At 37.4% G+C, this 17,363-nt stretch overlaps 1 protein-coding gene across 1 annotated transcript in view; it reads right to left on the reverse strand.

Moving 5' to 3' along the window:
• Nucleotides 1–10,222: 10,222 nt before the first annotated feature.
• Nucleotides 10,223–17,363, reverse strand: part of LOC139732231 (uncharacterized) — a 134,271-nt gene continuing 127,130 nt past the window's right edge. The window contains 6 exon segments of the mRNA XM_071643108.1: nucleotides 10,223–10,234; nucleotides 11,222–11,377; nucleotides 12,359–12,540; nucleotides 13,324–13,477; nucleotides 14,944–15,114; nucleotides 17,084–17,257. Coding sequence (XP_071499209.1) covers nucleotides 10,223–10,234; nucleotides 11,222–11,377; nucleotides 12,359–12,540; nucleotides 13,324–13,477; nucleotides 14,944–15,114; nucleotides 17,084–17,257 — 849 coding nt within the window.

The raw sequence follows: 17,363 nt of genomic DNA on the forward strand, positions 1-17,363 counted from the left end.
CTCAAATTGCCACTGACATTTCACATAATGTTTACTGTATTCATATTGCATACCTGGTCTCAGTTGATTAAAATCAAAAGGAGAACGACACCCAAAGATACGTGTGAATTGAGTGAATGCAAAAATATTAGTAGAAAACATCCGTATTAAAGTTTAAAAGTTGGGAATTTTTTGGTGCAGCCACTACTGGATTAGAAGACTACTGTATGAGCTGAAATTTTCACGGTGGTTTTATTTTTGCGAATTTCGCGAATCGCCTTTGAACCGCGAAAATAACAATGCGCAAATAAGTAAGTTCAGTTAGACCCTCGCAACCGCGAAATTTACAACATGCGAAAATGTCCTCCAAGTAGCAATTCGCAAAAATATCTGTACGCGAAAATTTCAGCTCATACAGTACTCCAGTTGGTGATGTCATATATTTACATGTACAATGATTTACACATAGTGTAAAGAGAATTCTACAAAATTTCATTTTTTTCTAATGAAGAGTACACATTCCCTCAATTTGCTACTGCTGCACATATATAATTGTCAATAATTTCCTTCTCCCTGCTTTAAAGTGGAAGTCAAGTGCCTTTTCATTATGCTAGAAAAATGAAAATTCAGTGTATGTGTATGTTGGAGAATTGTCTTTTACACATGCATTTTTTATGTCGTTTTCCGTATTCTAATATGTATGTGACGTCACAAAGTGCTGTAGTCTTCCCATAGAGCAGTGACTGCACCAAAACCGTAAAAATTTATATTAGATAACTTTTAAACGGATCATCAGATTTTCCTCAAATATTATATTCTTCATATATATATTTTGGTTTCATTCTCTTGTAACGACTGCAATTTGAGATTACCTAGAAAGAGTTGCATGTCAATAAAGAGCAGATTTGAGATTTTCAAGGGCAGTATTGCTTCTGAAAAATAGTGAATATTTCTGAAGAAAATGACAAGGGGAATAATATGGAATGTTGAATCTATCAGTAAATCTCTTCACCAAAGAAGAAATGAATTGACTGAACACTAGCAAAATTTACTGCACCATTTAACTTGGGAGAGAAATTTGGCAAATGCAAAGGTTCCATTAGTAAACCTTAAAGAATTGACATGAATTGTTGATCCGGAGACAGCTCAAAATAATTATAATGGAGTGTGACTCACACTTTGTGCAGTATATTGTGTATTAAATGTTTCATGTTTGCCTCATGATGAATTGCCTAGTGATTATGTGATTGTTCATAGTCATTCGATTGCAGCAATATATTCACGATATGGCCAGTAGTGAAGTAGCCATAAATCATCCTCATTGATTGTCCTTTTTACAAATTGTATTATGGACATCATTGTTGTTTACCTTTTTTTGTTGTTGTCAGGTGTGAGCATGCTGTGAAGCTATTTATATTCTATTCAAGAACCTACTGCATGTACTGTGTAGTTAGACAAAATATTCCAGAGTCGATTATTGTGGAATGATTAATGCTGTCATTTCATGTTTGATTATGTTTTTTCAGAATTTTGTGGTCAGCAAAGATGGTCAGTTGTCACCTTGTAGTGGTGCTTCACATTCCTACCGATTTTGTGCTATTGGTCAATTACCTCTGCCTAAAATTTTTATAAAGTGTCTTTTATTGTATGTTATGAAGACTTGGGGCCATAATTTTCTTGTAAAGCTTACCTCAGTTGAAAAGTATTTAAGCTAGAAGTCAGCCTGAGCTGCAACTGAAGATAAGGTAGAAATCATTCCGTGCAAAAAATATTTTGTAAAATTCACCTTTGGCTTTAAACTTGTTTGAATACATGATACACTTCAGCACGTTTGGGAGACATTGAAGTATAAGTGTACATGAAGTGAGGTACGGCCATTCCAAAGAATTGTTTGCATGTCCATTTTACTGAAAATAGATCGCAATGTGAAAAATTTATCGTTCAAAAGTTTCTGTTTTTACTGGATGTGCCTGCAATTTTTAGAGGAGTGATGCGTGTTATCAGTGCGCCTTAAAAGCAATCATGTCAATGGGTGTATTAAAGCATGCAGAAAGTGTAGTACACTGTATGGTAGTATTATGTACTATCACTATGTATTATCATACACATGCTCCTTTGTGATAGATTGTGGTAGGTGTGAACAGCCCTAATAAGGACTGTACATGTATGTTACAATAGCTTTCGGTCAAAAGCAAGATTAGTTGTACCATATACCTGTGTGCCTTGTCACTTTTAAATTTGCAGTCAATGATATAATGCATGGCCTAGTACAAATAGAAAGACATGGGCTCGTCTATGCCAAGACAGATAAATTTTGATGTGCTGCACCTGTATTGAAAGAAAATATGAATTACAAAAAAAAAGGAAAGAAATGAAGTACAGAAAGAGTATGAGTGATGTTATATATGTACAAGTTTAATTTTCTTCTTTTTTTTTTGTGGCATTACCAGTCTTGCTCTGTATGTCATTATCACGTAACAAATGCTGCTGTAGGTATGAATTATTGTATACTCTTCTCAGTTTTCTTTGTTTTGCTTGTAAAACCGTACTCTCTGATACCAAAGAAAGTAAGATGTCTATATTCTTGTTGAAAAATGAAATAAAATTTTAAATAAATCATATTTAATTGAACTGAATCAAAACAAAGGTTCATTGTAACTGAAGATGAAAAAAAAAATGGCTGATAAAAATTGTATGAGTAGGCTTACCTAAGATTTAGTGTATGTTTATCATGTCTGGCCATCCATACCTTGCAGTGGTTGACTCAGAGTAGTACCACTTCACAGTAAGCCAAAGTGTTCTTCGATAGAGTGTGTGACACACTGTCAAAAGTGGATGCTGCCCTCTGCAGGCCAGTGTGCACTTAATTTTTGGATTCAAATGGTTGGAACGTACTGAATTGTATGAGGAACATGGGAGTCAGAAATTGACTCTTTCATTTGGAAAGTGTCGAAAGTGACTGAAGGTGGCAGCCAAATTTTGCATCAGCATGAAGCTTAGGGTGCGTTCAAGCTCTCTCCTGATACAGTACCATTATCATACCGCTCCAAACCCACACCAGAGAAGCCATGGAACCCTCCTTAACTCTTTATGTGCCACGTTCGCATGCCTGACTCGGTCGACAGTATGCCAATTTCGCATATTCTGCTCAAACGCACAAAGCCGTCCAAACCAATCGATAAATCGCCAAATGCCACAGTGAATGAAAGTGTTTCTCATGATTCTGTTTCTCTCGCACGTAGCTTGTATTTTATTTAGTGAATGACCAGCAAGTGGTGCTCTCTACTGAACCCTATGTTTAAATTCTAGGTTTCTGTCACTGTTTTGTGTGCAAAAGTCATGCCCTTGCAATTAATTTATCTCTAAGTCATTTGAAAGAACAAAGAATCATAGATTTGTCATACAGTTTGCATCAAAGCGAAGTTTGGCATTTTCTCTACAACTCTGCTCACTACACGTCCACCTGAACAGAATTCTATAGAAGGTACATAAATTTGAAAAACCTAATGTTTTCCCAAAGCATGACGATGTTGCTGTCTCAGAATAATGTGGAACACAGGGGGTTTATACCATGGCACATAAAGAGTTAAAGTGTACTGTACCCTACCATAACGTGTCAAAAGTGGACTGCTTCCCGTTGTGCTCAAAAAGCATACCATATTTTATCATACATGTACCTTGCCAGAGAGCGCTCTAATGCAAAGATGTTTAAAAGCATACAGTACGAGAAAATGGCATAGGAAGGATGTGTGCAGCACCCACCTGTCGCTACCAAATATATACATGACCCCACCGATTCTAGTCCAGGAATAACTCATGAGGTACAAACATGCATGCTATCTCTGCAGAATGCTTGAACACTCCCATTCTGGCATTGTATGGTACAGTTCATACCATATGGTTTGATTTGATTTAGTTTGGTTTGGTTTGGTTCAGTTTGCGTTTGAGCACTCAAATGCTGCCTTTAGACTCTGGGGATTATGTTGATATACAGTGTACCGGTACATGTAGTGTGTACAGGAGAGATGAATGGATATCCAAACCTGTTGCTTGGATAACTAAACAACAACAACAAAAATACCCAACATAAACATTGCTAAGCTGCCAGGAAGTTTGCATGACTTTGAATATCTTCCCAATCATTTTGATGTCAGTTGACATCGGTTCGTTTATTGTGTTTTATATTGATGTTTTGTGTATTTTTCTGAGGGTCCCATATCGTACAAGCTTTGCTTCTTAGTGGGACCCTCCACTTCCATCCTCATCCTTAGTTGACTTGTATTATACGCTTTATGTATTTAACAAAGATGTAATCACATCTACTTTTCACTTTCATAATTTTCTTATGTACCTTTTCAAGTTTTGTTCTGTATCACAAATATCCCGTGTATACGCAATGTACATAAAGTTCTTTGTTCATTTTGATGGAGGTGAAAATAAAGTTGAAAGTTGAAAGTTGAATATCATGTACAGTATTAAGATATCTGTATGACTCAACCTTTACCATAAAATTGTGCATTTAACTAAAGGCTTGCATTGGTCAGGTGTGAAATATCATGTGTACCCAGTTGAAAGTCAGATATATACATGTACATACTGATAAAATGCATTCCAAAGAGAAATATGGCTTTGTGGAGTATAAGTTTAGGTGCTATTGATTAAAAGACACAAAGGTAAATTTGAAAAGATGGACAGTCAGCCAGTAAATGTTTTGGCCCACCTCGGCTTTGCCATGGCCCACCTTGCATTTTGTGTACTTGTAATATTCCATGGTTTTTTAAGCAGACAATTATGAGAGGAGCAATGCTACGTATAATATGTGATGTTTACAGTGTTTGTTTCAAGACTATGCAGGAATTTATCGAGAGTGAGATATGAATGTGTTGGTGGAATATCAACTCGTATGCTGTCAACTAATTTTCAACTTTGTGAACTAAACTTTGTGATTTTCTTGCCAAACGTCATTGTAGCACTTGATTTGATCAAAGCAAATATAATAGTAATGTGACATGTCAGTTTATAAAGTGCAGAACTTATTTACATGTATTCTGTTCAGCAAGAGCTTCTAATAAGCTTAAAGCTTAGCAATAGTGAACAGTTCAATGAAAAGATGTGTTTTTATGTATCAATTTTGCAGTTGGGAAGTTTCCTCATTTCTAATAGTATTAAAGTTGTTCCACAATTCAGGAGCTGCACAGGCTACAGCTCAATTTTAAGTTTGTTTTACATATTGAGATATGTAGAAGAAGAAAAAGCTGTATGCATACAATCAAAAGTATTTTGCATTTTATGATCTCAACATACACAGGCAAATGCTCAGTTTATTTTTGTTTGGCCTATTTAGATACATGTATGTGGAAGAGGAAAAATTTTATGCTTACATTCAAAATATTTTACATTTTATGACCATACAATACTCTTTAATAAACACCTCATTATACTGACAAATCGTGCCAACCACATCAGTTTCCCGGTAGACTCTGTCAATGTATTGCAAGGAAATTCCAAACGGTGGAAGATGATGAATCTTGAGCCCTTTTTAGATTTGAATTGAACAAATAATAATACACATTTTATGGGATTTTAAAACTTTTTTGGACAGTGACAAAAGCTTTGTGTGCATAGCATCAATCACAACGTAAAAGTAATGTTATCTTGGCAATTGTACATGAAGTATAATGTACAGTGGTAACCGAGTATAACAAGATCCTTGGGACCAAGCCAACTTGTTCTTTATTTTACATATTTTGTTATATCAGTAGTCAATAGGCAATACAAAACAAAGGAAATAAATTCATTGGGACCAGAGACATTAGTTTGTTATATCAGGTACATGTATTTTGTTATATCAGATCTCTTTATATTGAGATTCTACTTTGTATGAAATGTAGAATCATTATTATTTTGTCAATAATTTAGCTACTTTGACCCTTTGATGTGTACATTCATTAATACAAATCATTATTTTGATGCAGTTGGTACAATTGCTCCTTTTTATATCAATGCCATAAAAGGGCAAATTTAGTGAAAAAAAAATTGTGGGCATAAAGTCTTGTGACCTCACCTCAACTTTTGTTAAAGAAATGTGCAATTTGGATAAATTTCCAAGATGTATTTATGTGCATGTATTGCTTAAAAGTTCAATTTTAAGGGAAATTTGTGTCCTTATGATTTATCCTTCAGGATTTTGTCATCCAACTTTTGTCAGTTAATCAATATTCCAATGGGGGTACTTTAAAAAAAAAAGAATCTTAATAGATCTCTATGTATGTATACTGTATACAGGCTTTGTCATTTGCTTTGAATTTTAGAAGTCATCTGCTATTCATGATTCCATTGCTGTGCTTTTTAATGACAAATGTGTCTTTCAAGACCTTATTCACAACAATATACATACAATGGCTTTAGAATAAAAGACATGTACTGTGCATTTCTGTATTTGTGCATTGTGTATTTTAACAATTGTGCATCATGTAGATTATGGGTCTTTGGTGGTGTGAGTGTGTCCGTGTGTGTGTGTTTGTCATGCAATGCATTTCGCATGTGCTTACTGAAAGAACAGAATACAACATATTTTGGTTGATGATAGAGAAACAACAATTTTAAAGCTGATACTGCTTGTACACTTCATGTATAAAAGGAGCACGGAAGACAGAGTAACGGCTAGATCCAGAGTATTATGATGGGATGTTAGCACAGGTAGGTGATAGATATCACCTTAAAACATTAGAGGGGAATTAAATCCAGTTATATATGTGAACTGCATGAATGCGGAAATATTAGTAGCATGCATCGGTAAAGTTTTAGGACAATCGGACAAGCCATTCAAAAGTTATTTAAGTTTCATTACTGCACTGCATTTGCTTGCATAAGATTCTTTTTGAAAAAATAGGACACAGTATAAAAAAATGTAAAGACAATCCAAAATATTTTCATATTTTTAGTATGATCGAAAAAAGCTTTGCAAAACCCTTTTCAGGCAAGGAAAATATTACTATAAACATGAATCATGTCTAACAAGTGAAAGCAATATTCACTTTTCTTAAGAAATAACATATTGGAAAATGTGTTATTCAATAATCTACAAAAAGAGAATTCATACCAAAATAATAAAGCAATAATTTGAACTTTCAAGAAATAAAAAGTTCTAGAAAAAAACGGAAAAATTGCAATTTTCCACTGAAGAACTTAAGAATGTAAAAACTTAGGAGTAATGTAGAACAATTGTTCTTTTGGAAAATATAACAAACTTAAGATTGACTAGGTTGCTAAGCCCCATTTCACCTATTTTGAGTCCTCACATAGAATCGGGGTGTGCAACTTTTTGTTGGTTTTGTCATGAAGGTTCAAGAGGTGGAGTTTCAGCTGGCTATGATTATTCAATAAGCTGTCAGTTTTCGATGGATGGACAAAAGAATTCCACAGGTGCATAGTGTCTTCGATGTTTGATGTTTGAAGCCGCCATCTTCCTCAGCAATGTAGAGACTTGTTCTAATGCTATCATAATACTGTACTAGTTATACTTTGTATGCTGCTCCATTTTACATGTATATCGAAGGAAATATATCAAACGAAACAAAACGAACCTAATGATAAAGCATGAAGCATATAAAACGAGTCCATCATGAAAAAATATGCACAAAAGTGTAGATTAGAGCTGTATGTTATGTGTACTATGTGGTTGAAATTTTACCCTCATGGAAAACCGGCTTAATCATTTTTCTGATCACTTTTGACATTTCCGAAACTAATATGGTATCATCTTCAAATATAGTCTTTCTAAATTGACATGTCAGATCAGTGTCAAAACGTGTACAGTCGAATAATTTTTATATTTATTTCAGTAACATTTGAGCAAGTTCCATCTGCACACCCCAGTGTCTTTACCATTGTCTACCGCCGATTGTTTATAAATAGGGATGGCAAATAGTAATTACAATTGTACCATCATAAAGACATCTTCCGTAGACAGTAACTGGTCATTATGCAATGAGATGTGATCCATCGTCTTCCTATCTATAAGGTAGATTGAGTTGACACATACATCGTAGTTCAAATATTTTTGAGTGGTGACTACAAGCATGGGATCAAAGCGAATGAGACTGTTGTAACTCCATCTCTCAAACCTCCTTGGTTTTGTAATGCATTGCCATATGTATCCAGGTACATTTATATGTGCATGAATGCAGGTCTTTGCATAAATCTGAATAATTTTCTGCATAGACAAATTTTGGGATGTCATCAAGGTACTGGTGAGAGGAATACATGTACTAGTGTAGCCACTCTCGGTTTTTGAATGATTTCTGATTTCAACATTATTGAAAATGTGAATAAAGAATACTCTGTAAAAAGTGTTTATGTGAGTGTGAGTGTGTGTGTATGTGTGTCCGTGTGTGTGTGTGCGTGTGTGTGTGTGTGTGTGTGTGTGAATAATTTTTGTGGTAGACCTTGTAAATGAGTTACATCTTTTAAAAATACCAAGAAGCCTAAATGAACTGCAGGACACATTTTTCATGTGATTTTCAATAACATCAAAATAATTACAATTCTTCAGGTTCTTCATAGAAAAGTAATTATCTCACGGCTATTGTACATGCAGTTCTAATTAAACAAACAAAATCAAAATCAAGTTGGATCTTTCTTTGTCGTTGTAATGGCACAATGTACTGACTTCGATTGTATGTGTGCAATGTTTATGAATGCTTTGAGCACTGAAGTACTCCTCTGTCAAATGTGTGGAATCTTAAGACACATAGCTGTTTGTCACCAATCAGATCTGAAATGCTGGTAAGTTACAGAGTAAAAGGCTATCAACAAACACAAACACAAGAGATGCATAGTTTAATTACAAAATATGGGTCTTTATTGTCAAATTTTCAGATACATTGTGCATTAAAAATCTTGCTTTAAAATACAAAGACTCAGAAACACATAAAAATCTGATAAAAATCCATCTCTTGTTAAATTGTAAAATCATTCCCATATTACGTCATACGGGAAGTATTTCATTTTGCAACAAGTGCTTAAGATGGACATGGCCCCCACAAAGTTAACAGCATGGTAAAATTGATAAAGCCTCAGTAACATCAGTACTTCTTTTTTTTTAATAATGGAACCAGATACGGTAAAATCTTTCCAAAATGGTGGCTTTCGTGTTACATCAAACAGAAAGGGAATGGAATTAGGGGTAAATTTTAACAGATACTCAAAAATTTTTTATTAAAAGCACAAGAGAAACCAGAACAAACACAGACATACTATTGCCTGTGTAAAGGAGTACATTGGGGTTTGTTTCTGTTTGAAAGCGGAGCTAGTATTGTCTGTTCAATTTTAAAACTATACACTACATGCACTTGAATTCCTGATAAGCACAAGGGCTATGTAAGTCTTATTAACAACTTCTGCCACGGACTACTGCAAATTTTAGATCAGTAATTTAATTTCAGTAGACTTCATCGATCAGCGAGGTAGAGCAGTAACATTAATTTACATGCACAATGTACTTTGAAGAGCATGACACCAAGAAACTAAATCCTAAACTACATGAAAAAAAAAATACATAGAGAACGAATATGGACTGAGAGAAGTACATTTATTGTACACACATTAAGAAATGCTAAGAAGTTTCACCTATGAAAACCACATACAGCGGATATCAGAAAGTCTGAACCTATCAAGATAAAACCAGCTCGAATAAACATAAGTTCTTCGCCACATATCTTTGAAAATTTTCCGGAGCAGTCTGCTAGAATATTACACAGGTTTGTCCATCATAGAGAGTACTGACACTACAAAGATAAAGACAGTTAACACACCAATGACCATATTCATTCAATACTTTTGATAATTTGTAAAAATAACAAAATTACAAGGTAACAAAATAGGAAAAATGGAAAACCTGTTTAAAGCTCTGTACACAATACAAGTATTCAAAAATACTGTATATTTTCATGAAGGACAATCTTACAACAAACATGACATGTATGTCTAAACTCTGAATTCTAAAATGAGACATAAATAGGTCCATATTTGTTACAGTCACTTTTTTCTCATATATATATATGATAAAACAGATTTTTTTTTTTTCTTTTCAAGAGCTAAGTATATCTTTCAAGGTTTCCAAGTATTAGTAATAATTGTTGGATGTACGAGTCACATAAATATAAGTCATATACAATGGATGAAAACTACAAATACAGGCACATATAACAAGAATTCTCCGTCGTTCCCCTGGCTTGGGACATCACAGCATCTTCTGCAAAGAGAATGAAACAGATAACGTTTCACCTTTAACAATTTTGGAGCATCCAAGTGAATGTACTCATACATAAAATGCAAATAATGACATCAGACTTAAACTTCAGCGAGTTGCTTTACATAACAGAATACTTTTGTGCAATTAGGTCATCACTACATATCTTTAACAAAAGTGCCTGTTCCCCCCCCCCCCCCCATCTTCTGACAAATCTTCAAGTGAAGTTGAAAATCTAATGTATGTTCCATGCAAATTCAATGAAAATGTGATTCATGGTCTCTATAACCTTCCTCCGTAAAACACCAGTTCTGCTAGTTCCAGATTGGGCAGAATTTCCAGAAGTCACATTTTACAAAGGACTCTGACATATTGGAACAGCTGTATGCCTTTTTTTTATCACCAATAGGTGTTGTAAAAAAAGAAAAGAAAAAAAGAATCTTTCCTAATACTGGCTTGTGCACTTTAAGTCAGAGGAGCTCTTTACACCTACACTGTACCTCAGTACTTATTTCTGTTTCAGTTGCACAATTTGCAAGAGCCATTACATTGCCATTTTTTTTTTTTTTTTTGCTGCATTCTTATGTGTTGCTTGATGATATAATGGCAACTCTCTCAACTTCTGCACATATGATACATGCAGAAAGATTCAGTGTTGCCAATTTGATGACAAAATAATGACTTCTAAAACAAAATTCCCCCAGGATTCAATAGGATAGATCTGAAGGGTTGTGTGAGGAGAAGAAATACCTGATTCTTAAAGTGGCTACACATTTTAGTGGTTAACTGTTTTTATGCCCATCTCAAATGGGCATTTTTTTTTCCTTTCTTTGACTTCTCACTGTATGATGATGTGTGGAAAAGATTTAGCGATGCCAATTCAATGATAGGCTGATAATTTCTGCAGCTAAGTTCCCTCACTTTAAGAATGAGTATAAAGAAGGGTTCTCTGACGAGAGGCAACAACACACCTTAAAAAACGCTTTGTACATATCTCCAGGTGCCAGAGTAGACTGGTGTGTTGGATAGGTCATCGTCTGTGATGTACTCCATCGTGACCATGGAGTCGGCGGTGAAGGACAGGTTGATGGGAGTGACCACCACTCCTTGGCAGACATCGTAGAAACCAGATTGGTCTCCCGTAAACTGGGGAGAAAGAAAACAAATACAGCAGAGCACATTAAAATATAGAAATAGATATATTTTTGGCCAAATTTAAAAAACAGTGTATGTTTGGTTTTTTTTTTTTGTTATAAAGTTGCATTTATCGCAAGGTAACATGCACAATGATACAATTGGTACACTTTTTCCATTTTCTTTCCACCTATCATCCGAAGGATAAACCAAACATGTTCCATCTCTCGAACAAAATCTTGTGAGAGATACTGGAGTGGGGGAAGAAATGCATCCCAGAAATACTTGAGTGGGGGGGGGGGGGGGGGGGAGTATCCTAGAAATACTGGAGTTGGGGGGGGGGGGGAAGGTATCCTAGAAATACTGGAGTGCCGGGGGGGGGGGGGGGGGGGGGGGGAGGCATCCTAGAAATACTGGAGTGCCGGGGGGGGGGGGGGGGGGGGTATCCTAGAAATACTGGAGGGGGGGAAGGTATCCTAGAAATACTGGAGGGGGGGAAGGTATCCTAGAAATACTGGAGGGGGGGGGAGGTATCCTAGAAATACTGGAGGGGGGAAGGTATCCTAGAAATACTGGAGTGGGGGGTGGGAAAGGTATCGAAATACTGGAGGAGGGGGGGAAGGCATCCTAGAAATACTGGAGGGGGGGAAGGCATCCTAGAAATACTGGAGTGGGGGGGGAGGTATCCTCGAATCAGAGACTAAGAATTGGCTACCTCCAATGGATATGGAAAGGCAGGCATAAATTAGTGCAGTTACAAATCATTACAGGACTTTGGTGGGCGTTCTCACATCTCAGTACAGCTGTACATCCTAGCAGCTAGCAGCTGCATCTTGCTGAAGTGCACCTCCTGCTGCCAACATCCCAACCAAGAGCAGAACCTGCTTGCCCGGTTTTCATGGTTTTGAATGGCAGAAAGTCACAATACCATCACCCCCCTCCCCCACTACCGTATCATCGCCCATCCTAAGATGCGCTGCATTCTACACCTACCGTGACCCTCTCCCCGCAATTTGTATCCAAGTCGTAGACGTTGAAGACGATCACCAAGAAGTAACCCTGCGGGGGGATGAAGACGATGGGGCAGGAGAGATTGGCTGGGGAGGCCCCGGGGTAGCCCGGACTGGTGAGGTTGCCTTCCAGCACGCTGCTTCCATTCACAGTGTCACCGCAAGCTGGGAAAACAAACAAACAAACAAACAGAAATCAGTGACTGCCTGCTGTGACATAGCTTCAAACCTAGGGGACTAGATATCAGAAGTCTCTTCATAAAGACAGCCACAGAACATGTACTCATTTTGCGAAACAGTTTGAGCTCATCCAAAGGAAATGAGCACATTTCAGATTATTTGGATAAAAACCATGAATTATGCTGTTCATTACAGTCGAATATAAACAATGATCATGACATCTGGAAAGCTCTCACTACTCCTCATTTGAACTATGTGACACTTAGGACTAACAATTGGCACTGCTATTTGAACATTATCTGAAGATGAGATTCTGAAAAAAAAAACCTTTGCCCCTAAAAAAGTTACAAATCTATTCAAGTATGAACCTGAGGTTTGATCCCTTCACAAAAATCTTGACTTACTCTGAAAATGAGACTCAAAAGCCTGGTGTAGTAGAATTAGTAAAAAACCAAGGATCTATGTAACCCATTGAGGATGAGTCCCGAGTATACTCATGCAGGCCAGTGTCTATGGAAAATGTGTGTTATAGCAAATTCAGTCCGTCCTCAACGGGTTAAGGCAGGTGGAGGTGTTTCTGTACCCTCATAAAAGGATTTTATTTACATAAATTAAATTTGCCACCGCTGAAACCACTGGAAAATGGTATGCTCATCTCAGAGAGAGCTGAAAGTGGGGGAGGGGACATTGTAGGCGTTTGCCTTAAAACAGTTTATACTAGAAAAAAATTCCCACGTAGTCTCTTCAAACCACAGGGGGAGTCCTTACTTGGGTTGGCGATCACGCAGTCCCCGTCGTTGCAGGCCTGGGTCGTGTCCGGTGCGGTCTGGTTGACGCAGAAGCTATCGTCGACTTCGTTTCCATCGTCGTCATAGCAACTGACGTTGCGGGTCTGCACCCCATCTCCACACGTGACCGAGCACTAATGGGAGGAAGGTGGAGATGTACACGAATATTAAAGAGATATAAGATGAATCCAACACTACTAAACTCACAAACTGAGGGCTTGTTGAAAGGAAAAGCTGATGATCAATTTTGATTTTTTTTTTTCAGTAAGGAGTATCACTTTGTGTTTAGATTTACTGAATAAAAAAGTAGAAAAATACTTTCACTTGAACCGAAATGAAAAAACCCACAATAATTTGATAGCCCATGAATTTTGATTCCTGAATCATGCAATACTCGTGTCCATACTACAGTTTATTCCAATTGGCAACATATACATTGTATAAAGACATCAATTTAGATATGTTGCAAGTTGCACTGTCTTTTTACAGTCACTTGCCACTAGCCAGAAGTCAATGTCCATATGATGCCCTAATGTTGCTGTCTGCAGGAGTAATAGCACTGGAAATCTTGCCCTGATAATAGGTTGCAAGGGCTGCGAATTCCAGTCATTTTGTCTTGCTTCATGACATCATCAATTCCATCATCACTATAATCACAGTAATCATCATAATCAGTATTCAATACCAGCACCATAATCTTCATTTTCGGATTTTCCCTGTAGTTTTATCTCTCCTTTAGTATTTGATACAATACTCTACCTAATCTGACTGTACATTTCTCTGCCTTTGAGTCCACTCCTCAGATATTTTGCTTTAAAATCAACAACAGGCTCATCATCATCATCATCGTAAGCACCACAAACGCTATCACTATCATCATTTGTTAACACCTGCACCATAATTAGCATCACTACCACTAGCATCGATCTCCCATTACTACCATCAAGACACCCTCACCATCATCATCGTCATCACCGTCACTACACCTTCATCATCAACACTACCAGCACCACTCCCAATATCAGGATTGACATCGACCACGGTCAATTTTTGTCATCAAGGCACTCACCATCACCATCATCATCATCATCTTCTTCACCACAACCTCCATCACTATCAAGACACTCACCACCACCATCATCATCATCCATATCACCAACGCCTTTGTTACCATCACACAGGTCCAAGCAGTAGTGGTAGCAGTGTTACACATCATAATAGTTTATAATAAATGTAGATGAGTATCATCATCATCACCATCATCATCACCACCATTCACCATCATCATCACCACCATTCACCATCATCACCATCATCACCATCATCATCATCATTATCACTATACCACAACCACCAACGCTACTACCATCTATATCATCATCATCATCATAAATACCAACGCCTTTGTTACCATCTAAATGTCCATCAGCGGCAGTGGTAGCAGTGCTAAAAAAAATTATGTACATGTACTTTATTATGTAGTTACAATAATCATCATCACTATAACACAACCACCGACACTTCTACTTCCATCATCATCGTCATCACCACCACTCCTATCACCACTGACCAATCACCGCTGTGCACGTAAGGTGCTTACTTCAGAAAAGTTGCCAACTTGGTAGGAGTAGACAGGGCAGTCATCCAAAGAGCAGACCTGGGTGTCGTTGGGGCGTGCCCCTCCACAGTTAAAATCGCTGACCGTAACATTGTCCTGATCTAGGCATGTGATGTTTCGAGTCTGGATCCCAGTTCCACAGGTCACAGAGCACTGTCGTCATTAAGGGAGGCCAGCAAAGGCATGATAAATAGCCAAAAACACTTAAACATTTTAAAAGCTCATTGTCTCTCTGAAGCTTAATACCTGAATCAAACTTACATTGTACCTTTGTGTAACACCAACTATTTAGCAGTCAAATATACCCACATTTTGGTTTTGTGATGGAACTGCAGAGGATCGTTGATTGGAAAACAATGGAAATAAGTAGCTGTGAGCTCTCAGTTTCATTCTTGAAGTTATCTATAACATCTGAAAAATATCTCAGAAATGGACTCGGCTGATATCTTCAGAAATAAACTCACTCTGAAGACAGTGACCATATTATTTAAGAGGATTACTAAAACAGTGACAAATATGCACCACACCCACTACACTGAGATGTGCTTGCAGATGCATGCATGCATGAGGCAAAGCAATCATCACCATACAACAAACTGAAGCAAATGTGTAACTTAAGTGTTTTGCCTCTGTTGCCCAAGTGGACTTACATGTTGCATTTGGTATCAGTTGCTTTTGCACAGTGTGTGGCTCTTTCAGAATATTAGCCCTATGATTGGTAGTGCTCTGTATACTCTGAACAAAAAAAAAAGAGTTGATGTATTTTGGTGAAAGCTTAATTTGCACTGTATTTTTTTACACGATTCCTTTCAACCAACCTATACTGCTGCCACTGGTGTAATTCTGAATGTGTGTGTGTGTGCGTGTGTGTGTGTGTGTGTTTTCTTTCGAGTTGAACAAATCCTATCAAAATCACATATTCCAATCTTGCTCAAAATGAAGGAAAACATAATACTGAACCACCAAATCTCTATAAATGCATGCTTACATACGAACACTTTCACAACTAAACACAAACTGCTGAATGATTAGAATCATAATACTAAGATTTAGTCATTGTCTCTTGGCTAAACAAAGACCTTGCTATAAAAAAAAAGATTTAAAAAAATTGATATAAGAGCTAGTTCTCCTAAAAATAGGGATTTAACATTCATGTAGATCTTGTACATGTACCTTTGCTTTCAATTTTGACAGGCTAATCGACACTGCCTTCACATATCTTTTCTATTTCACTGTAAACACTCTTGTCTCCCACAACAGGCTGGGAGATCATGTGTTGCTGCAGTCAATTTTCATTCAGGAGTTTGGTTTATATTCCCTATCCCTTTTTTGTTGACATCTATCATTTTGGTCTTTAACCCATTGAGGACAAGCCGATTTTACTTCAACACATATTTCCGCAGACACCTGCCTGAGTATTCTCGGGACTAGTCATTAAAAGGTCAACAAGGGTGCCATAACATAGTACCTAATATTAAAACCATATTTATGTGCCAATAAATAAAAAAAAAAATATAGCAACATCCAATCTCTCATTAATCCTCAATTTCTTTTCTTTCTTTGTTCTTTTTTTTTAGGGGCGTGGGGTCATTGTTTCTTCTGGGATATTTCCCATGATATCAGTCTGAACCTGTGAAGGGTTATACACAAAGTTTTGACATCCAACCTCTCATTGATCGTCCATTTCTTTTTCTTTCTTTTTTTTTTGGGGGGGGGGGGGCATATTATCACTGCTGGGATGGTTGCCATGACAACAATTTATGCATCACAGTTTGAAGCTGTGAAGGGTTCTACACAGTTTTGACATTAGCACATGAGCAGCTGTTACTGTACAACACAGCCGAGGCAGAATGTTGATATTCAAGGGTATTAATGTTAGAAGAGCACAGCTTGAGATATAAGCAAAAGCAAAGGCATGACTAATGCATGTAGACATGACTACACCTAATGTGCCAGAATTTGCAATGCATGCAAGTCAGCTTTTGAGAAATGCACAGATACAGTACCACACTGTATTAGGCTGTAATTTGTACATAGCACTTTGAGGTGTACTGTAGGAGAGAGGCTAGCAAGACAGGCTGAGTGAAATGCTATAGTAAAGAGGACAGGGAGGGTAACCTACCACTCCCCAGGCAGACACCTCCCAGCCATAGACTGGGCAATCAGGGCCACGGCAGGGCACGCGGGTGGGAGGGACAGGGCCACTACACTGCATCCTTGTTGGGTCAATGTTCCCATCCTGGTCTCGGCAGGACGCTCCTAGCCCCCTGGTCCCAAGGCCACACGTGACCGAGCACTGTGCGTCCATTTGGTGTGTTGAGTGGAGTGAAGAGGAGGTTAGAGTTTGGGTACAGGAGATTTGAAACAGATCAGAAATGCACACACAATGCGAAAGGACAAGA

The sequence above is a fragment of the Diadema antillarum genome, unplaced genomic scaffold, assembly GCF_040938485.1.
Source record: "Diadema antillarum isolate AM-2024a unplaced genomic scaffold, OU_Dant_1.0 seq00000406_RagTag, whole genome shotgun sequence".
In the NCBI taxonomy this organism is placed as follows: Eukaryota; Metazoa; Echinodermata; class Echinoidea; order Diadematoida; family Diadematidae; genus Diadema; species Diadema antillarum.